This window comes from Tupaia chinensis, unplaced genomic scaffold (assembly GCF_000334495.1).
Source record: "Tupaia chinensis unplaced genomic scaffold, TupChi_1.0 Scaffold000065_1, whole genome shotgun sequence".
Taxonomy (NCBI): Eukaryota; Metazoa; Chordata; class Mammalia; order Scandentia; family Tupaiidae; genus Tupaia; species Tupaia belangeri.
The window spans coordinates 4,951,546-4,959,128 of NW_006159523.1; the positions used below are offsets into that span (position 1 = coordinate 4,951,546).

General features: G+C 44.9%; 1 protein-coding gene and 1 long non-coding RNA gene across 6 annotated transcripts in view; one reads left to right on the top strand and one right to left on the bottom strand.

Annotated features, from left to right (window-relative positions):
- The window catches only part of ZCCHC2 (zinc finger CCHC-type containing 2), a gene marked incomplete at its 5' end in the record, with an annotated part of 70,585 nt that overhangs the window by 9,615 nt on the left and 53,387 nt on the right, over positions 1 to 7,583 (bottom strand). For 4 of the 5 annotated variants that reach the window (XR_003546974.1, XR_003546973.1, XR_003546972.1 and 1 more), the window contains 2 exon segments: positions 3,908 to 4,046; positions 4,982 to 6,475. Coding sequence is in view for 1 of the 5 variants with exons in the window: in XM_014582012.2 (XP_014437498.1) it covers positions 3,979 to 4,046; positions 4,982 to 6,475 (1,562 nt within the window). 5 annotated transcript variants of the gene reach the window in all.
- Positions 3,972 to 7,583, top strand: part of LOC114005049 (uncharacterized) — a 15,417-nt gene continuing 11,805 nt past the window's right edge. Inside the window, exon 1 of the long non-coding RNA XR_003546976.1 lies at positions 3,972 to 4,368. This is a non-coding gene — a long non-coding RNA (uncharacterized LOC114005049). The remainder of the gene's footprint in view (positions 4,369 to 7,583) is intronic.

Here is a 7,583-nt window from a genome sequence, read left to right on the forward strand (position 1 = left end):
GGGGGGGGGGTTTGCTATAGGGCACGTGCGCTCACCAGAAAGACAAAGAGACAGAGAGACAGAAAGCGAGAAATCACCGTCCCCCTCAGGGGGGATGGCCACGCTGCAATCCCTTCTCTTCCATTCTCTTGGGATCTTGGGCACGCACACACGTGCTCGGCGTGAGTTTAAGCCACCAGGTCCAGGATCCGATCCATGGTCGACTACGTGGGAGTCCAGCGGCACAGCCATTACGCCAACTGCTGGTTCCCTCCTGGTCACCAGCGCCTGGGCCCTCACCCTATCCATTAGCTGAGCTTCCAGGACTTCTGGTCTCAACTAGCCATCAATTTCCTCGAATGCTCTTGTGGGATTGTTTCTCCTCTATTTAAAACGTGGTAATTTTTCACTCTACGATCAACTCGAGTCTACAGCCTGACTGTATTTTATCTATTGCATCCACACACATCCTCTTAAAGTTCCCTTTCCCTAACCCCATCACGTCTGTTCCAGCTCACCCTACCGCTCGCCCCTCCCTGTGGGGCAGCCACCAGCCCTTCCACCCCCCAGCTCTCAGGCTCCTCTCCAGAACCCCCCTAGGCTTTACACAGACTCCTCCCGCTGCCTGAGGTCGTGCTGGCTCCGCCTCCCGGAGTCCTACTGTACCAACTCAGAGGGTGGCAGCTGGCCGAGTGTAAACCACTTAGGAGATGTTAGGGCCAGTCCTGGAAAACTGAACGTTAGCTTTACACCCGGGAGGGCTCCTGCACACACCAGTCAGGAGACTGGTGCAAAGATGTTTCTAGCAGCCCTGTCTGTAACAGCAGAAAAATGAAAACTCCTCCAACGTCCACTGACAGAATGGATGAAATATTTATCTAAATTCCTTCCCACACGACGAGAACACAGTCGGACGTGAAAATGAATAAACTGCAGGAACACAACATCGGGACCATAAAGCCGGAGAGCAGAGCACTCAGAGACCGGGTCAGAAGGACAGTCTTTGTAAGGCTCAAGAAAGGCAAAAATGAGCTGGGTATGGGCGGAGGCGTTACGATTTGAGAGGACAGAAAAAGGCAGAGGAATAACATGACCAAGAGTAGCGTGACCTAAATGGGGGGGTGAGGTGGAGGAAGACGGGCCACATGAAGGACACAGGTGTCAAGAGCCACTCTGGCTGCTCTGAAGGTGGGCTTAGGACCTGTGTGCCACATATAGCGGCTTAAAGGGGGGTGTGTCCTGCGAGCCATCAGAGACTCTGTAACACTGCCGAAAAAAAATCCCGATCGCCTCAAGACTTTGGCTTGAGGGTCCAGCAAGTAGTATAGAGGTTAAGGTGCTGGATTCCCACATGGCTGACCACAGTTCAAGTCCTGCACCCAGTAGCTTGAAAAGTCACACTGGTGTGCACGTTCATACCCAAAATGCTGAGAAGAGAACGGCGAAGGGACTGCAGTGTGACCATCCCCTCCGAGAAGTGCTTTCTCACTTTCCCCTGTTCCTCTACAGCAAGTGCACATGCCCTATGACAAAAAAGCAAAAATAAACAAACCAAACAAAATCGGCTTGCGACAGGCCTATGGAAGAAAGAGCCAATGAAATAAGGTACCCAGTCCAATACCGAGATAGCTGTGTGACTAGGAAATAACAGTAATGAGTGGGAAGAGGTAAACGGGGCCCCTGGCGCTCTCAGTGTGGGAAGGCCTGGGCCGGAGACCTGAGCTCCAGGCCAGCAGGGCTTTGCTGGACCCGGTGGCTCTGGCCCCAGCACACAAGTGATGGACCCAGCAGCTCCCGTCTCTCCCTGGTCACCCAGATGACGTCCTCTAAGGCCATGGGGGGGGAGAAATCAGCAAACACCCAGATGACAGGAGCTCTAGGACTCACTGCTCACATTACAGGGAAATGGGGTGACCCTTAAAATAAAAAAGAACAAAACACACCATTTACAATGTCCTTTCTTTCACTTTTACACAATTTGCAATAAGGCACGATTCTTAGGCGGTTTTTCATTTTTTTTATTGCTGTTAATTCAAGGAAAAAAGGTTGCATAAAATCCAATCTGTTCTAGAAATATAAGTGTCCTTTCCAGTACATAACATTTCAAATATCAAAGTATATGGTAAACATACAAAGAAGGAGAAGGTAACATACCTCCTATGTACAGTACAGTATTTTAAATCATAAAATAAGCTCCGTAAAGTACAACTGGCAAGTAATTCACAATGCGGTCCATACGTTGCTTATCAAAACTCTCACTTGAACAACTCAACTGCAGCTTAACAATTAATTTAATAATGTGGTCCAAAAATACCCAGATCAAATAAAATATATTTAATCAAAATAATTTCCTTTACTTGAACTTTTTTCTTTCTAAATTAAAGCTTTCATCTACCCCTTCACGCCCACCCCTCCCCCTTCCCCATAACTCCCACCCCTGAAAGAAAAGTTTCAAAATGTACATTGGTGCTATAAATATAAATGCTACTTATGAAGCATTAAATTCAGCTTCTTTTTTCTTCAAGTTTTCTCTTTTGTTTAGCAATCAGTTAGGCTTCTGACCCAAGACCAAACATTCCAGCTCCTCTGCTGCATACCAACAGGACTCCACACAACAAAACCTATCACCTCTGCTCGGTATGAGGAACGGGAACCACACGCCCAAGCCCTGAAACCTGCGACTACACAGTAGGAGCTGTTCACTGCTGTTGAATGCAGCAGGCCCCCCACCCCAAACACAGCCTTATCTTCCAGATAACTTCAGTGCACTTTAGGAAATCAAAAATTACCTGGAAGCAATTTAGTACATAGATTGGCTTTAAAAAAAAATTTTTTTTTAAACAGCAGCATTAAACTTAGTGACATGACACTGACATGATTAATACCATCTTAACACACTCAGAATTCAGTCTTTCACATTATAATTAAGCATAGTGGAAAACTGTTACAAAAGTGACTTTGCTGAGAGACAGGTTAGGGAACAAACACCTGACGTTTTGGAGACCCATAGCATCTGTTCAGATCGCAACAGATCGCACACATTTTCAACACGGCAACACTGGGGCAGTCGGTAGAGGAAGAGGAGACGATTTTACAGTCAAGTAGTGTCTCTTTGAGCACGACATGGCGGTAGACAAGTGAAATTGGCTGTCAACTTTCATTACGAACACAAGCACACACAGAACAACATTCACACCAGTGTGTTCACTTTGTGTCTCTGAAGCAACAGGCTAGAGAAGTATGATGGAAGTAAAAAGTTGGTTTTTCCCCCTAGAAAAAGCTCTGTGTCCACCTCATACAGCATTTGTTTTCAGATTCATATGGTCTGACTTCTTGCTCTCCCTTCCACCTCCTCTTATTTCTCTTGGGACAACAAGCGCGGCATCTATGTACTGACGGGATGCTTTATTACATATATACACACGATTGGGAATTTGATGTCTCTCCTAAGGTTGAGGTGAAACACTTCGCCCTCGGTCTACACGCAGAGCAGTTTACAACGTGTGGACAAGCATGCTGCCAGTCACTCCTGCCACAGGTGGGACAGGGCACGGGGGCTGGAGAGAGTGTTGTCAGGGTGAGAGTGAAACAAGCTGCGGAAGCAGTTTCTTTTTTCAAAACCATACGACTGTCACCAGTGTTGTAACACAAAGGTCAGATACACAGTTTTAAAGATTCAGTAAACATTGCACACAGCAAGTATTCAGTGTAAAAAAAAAAAAAGCACGCATCAACATTTTCCTTTTCATAGCAGGTCTGGAAGTTTAAATTACATGTATCATACACATAAGCCTGTTGTTGAACCAGGAGACCAGAGGCTCAAAAGCATTGCATTCTTTCTTCTTTTGGACATTGGTACGAGAGAAATGAAAAATCCCAACTGCATAGAAATCTAGGAAATGTATAGACAAAGAAACGAACAAAATACCTTTCCTTTCCTCCCCTCCACACCCCATGGCTCCCCACTTGAGTGTGTTAAGTAGGCAAGCTTTACTCGTTTCAGTCTGCAGAATCCAACGTATCATTAGAAGGGGGGAGGGGAGGTGCGTATCTCAGTCTGTAAGTGCCTAAAACGGGAAAGACAGAACTGCTAAGTCACTGCTTACAACGAAATGTATCACAAAGCACTACAAGATACCGGCGGGCATGCTTGTCAGAAGGCCCCTCTTCGGTGCTAGCACTATTCCACACGGTAAATGAGCTACGTTACAAAGGTGACATGGACTTTGTGCTTTCGGTTAAGCCTAAAGCCATCCGACTCAATCTTCCTTCAAGAATGACACATAAATGCACTCCCAACTCAAGGCTTTTAAGAAAATGTCAAAGGCCAAATTGCAAGTGAACGTTAACAGGTCGAGATCAACACTGAATTTGGTATCGTACTCACAGGTGGGTAAGAGCGTTTTTTTAATTTTTTTTTGGTGGTAATAACATTAAACCTAGTTCAAATTTCCTCACTCTCAAACCAGTACTTAATTATTTTGTTCCTGTAAAATGCAGAAGAACCTTGGATTTTTTTTCTTTTTAAACATTTACTGGGAAGAAAAGTGTGGCACGAGGGACACGCACAGGGCCAGCTGGTAACCCAGACACATCGAAGAGCTGCGGACACCTCACGTCGGCTGGGGAGGGACTTCCTAGTCTCAGCATTTAAACATTTTGCTTACTCCAGGAAACAGGGTTATAGCTGTAAAAAAAGGTGCTACAGCAAGAGACTTAACACTAGATAATCCACGTTCTCATTATATGCCTTGAAAAGTGCTTTTAGAGTTTATTCCTTAATTGGAAACTGAACTCCGCTGAAATGCCTTGTGCTCTGTGTGACATGGGCCTACACTAGGATTTTCTGGTTGCATTTTATGATTTGTCACCGAAAACACAACATTCGTAAACACACACACAAATAGATCTTTCTGCTACAACAGAATCACATGATCAATAAGGAAAGGGAGGAGAAACAGGTGAACTCAAAAACAAGTCCTCTGGGAGTTATTGTGATTACCTTGTTGACTGGCCTCCATGGTCGACTGCTTACAGTCCTGTGCATAGTGTCCGCTCACACCACAATTGTAACATGAGACATTCCCATTCTTCTTGGGCCCCGAACCACTGGTGTTGGCAACTACACTAGGTGCTGGGTACACAGGATAAACTCTCGCGAACCCTGCCATCTGATGCATGCCATAGTTAGCTTGGCTCCCCATGACAGGGTCGTGCACCAGTCCATTTGCATACGGAGTCTGAGGCAGAAAGAAAGGAAGTTGGTTTCCATTGCTCTGATGTGCTTGGTTGAGGTAGCTGCCATTGCAAATGGATGGCAGAGTGAAGAACGATGGGACTCGGTACATTGGTCCGGGCACTGGATTAGGGTAATAGTAACTATTAAGCTGAAGGTTTCCATTGGTCCCACAGCTGCACCTTCGCCCACAAGAACCACAAGGACCTGAGGCCATTTGCTGCGGTGGCACCACCGTCCCATTAGAGTTCGTGTTCCCCACAGCATTGATGTAAGACGTACTGTCACTCTGTGCGGTACTGTGGGTCAGAGCAGGGCTGGGGCTGGGGGCAGGGCCAGGGGTATGGGTGGGCACTGCGGGAGGGACAGGAGACTGGGCCTGGCTGATGCCTGCACTTGCCGGCTGGGCAGAAGTCGCTGCTGTGTTGAGCACACTGGAATTCTGGTTGGGCAACACATTAGCAGCAAGGGGAGAGCCCGGGAGGGTGTATGAGGCTGGTGGCTGTGCGGCGGAGAGGCCAGCTGCTGGGAGAACTACCTTCACATTGGTAGGCTGAGGGACTGTCCCTGTGTTTCCCTCAATTTGAGGCACCATTTGATTTAGTCCTACCACTTGGGATGCAGATTTTGTGATGGGGTCCGTGGTAGCCACAGGAGATCCTGGAAAACTACCTGGGTTATGGACAGGGATAAAGGCAGTGTTTGGTGATCCGATGCTCAGACTTCCGGTGGGCTGCTGTGGGATGTTCACTGTGCAGCTCTCGGAAGATCCCTGTGGTGGTGGCAATTTCAGCCTCGGAAATGTCAGGTGCAAAGCAGGAGTACTGCCGTGTGGAAGGAAGGTGGATGGAACAGGTAAAGGGGTTGCCAGCAGTTCCAGATGTTTTTCTGATTCTCCAATAGAGGCTGTTGGTCCTAGTATTCCAACAGGGGTTGAACTGGTGGACTCCCTTATTGCAGAAATAGCAACAGGACTAGGAACAAGCATCCCTATTGCTTTGCCATCAGCAGATTTGGGTGGAGGAATGACAACTTCAGACTTCTGGGCACCATTGTGCATGACACAGTGTAAAGTTGGCATAAAAGAAATATGCTGATACTTGGGAGAGTTTAAGGGATCTTCTAAAAGGCTTCCATTCTCATCGCCTAGTGCAGCAATCTGAACAGGTGGCTTGACAGTGACAGTCTGGTTGACAGAACCATAACCTGTAAACCTGGTTGTTGATGGATTCCCAGAATCCTCAGAATTGCTGTCTGAGTCTAAAGGAAACAAATGTAAATAAATATTAACATGAGCATAACTCCCATTTTTTTTTTCTGGAAATAAAATTTAAGCCTATTTGAAATTAAGTCAAGTTTGGAATGTGTCCCTCTATCATATTTTGTGACTATCCAAGATGACCTAACTTTTAAATGTTGGCTTTCTACAGATATCCACACGTGCTTTTAATTTAAAAATATGAAACATGAGCAAAAACAAAAGATTTGGAGACTAAATAAAGCACAGTTTTATAAAGCACCGAGATCTATGGAATACCACCTTACTACTGAAAAAGTATTAGATACTTTTAACCTCAGTTCGTAGTGGGCAGTCCGTTTGATTTATAGTTTGCATTGCCAGACTCAAGGTCTTCAGCTTGTCTCAGATAAATGATGTAATTTAAAGGAGCTCAATCAAAACAACATTTAACTCAAATGCCTAAAGGAAGAGCATGCAAGAGGTTTTTAAGAATGGAAAAAATATTCTCATCACTAAGTATTTCAATGGGAGAGAAAAAAAATTAAGTACCATTACTCATAAAACAAGTATGCTAGGAACACAAAAAGCAGGGCATAAATAGAAGGGCATTGCCATTTCTCCAAAACCAGAACAGCAAAATGGCAGGTATAAACCACGTATGTGTCTCACTACTGAACCACCCTGTGCTTACACTGAGATAACCCCAGTTTAGACTCCCTGACCTCTGGTACGAAGGAGGCAAAGGATAAAAGCTAATTCATAACGTTTAAATAGCATAAATCCAGATACCGCATTGATGTACACAGATCACGCAATTAAACATAGTGCCTATTCAAAACCCTTTCTGCTTATAAACATAATGCAATTAGGTACTAAAATGTTTATATTTATTGATTATATTCAGCTTAAGATGCTAAAAAATTTAAAACAGAATTCTAAAAACCAACTAGACTATTCTTTCTTGAGAAAGGTAAAATGAAGCCTACTGACGCAGAACGTGACCAGTTTTATTAACTCAACCATGACAGTTTATTTAGGGAAAGGAGGTTCAATTAATGAGGGAATGCTTCTAGAATAAACTTCCCATACTAAATTAATAACTGTTTTTTTTTTTTTTTTTTTTTTTTT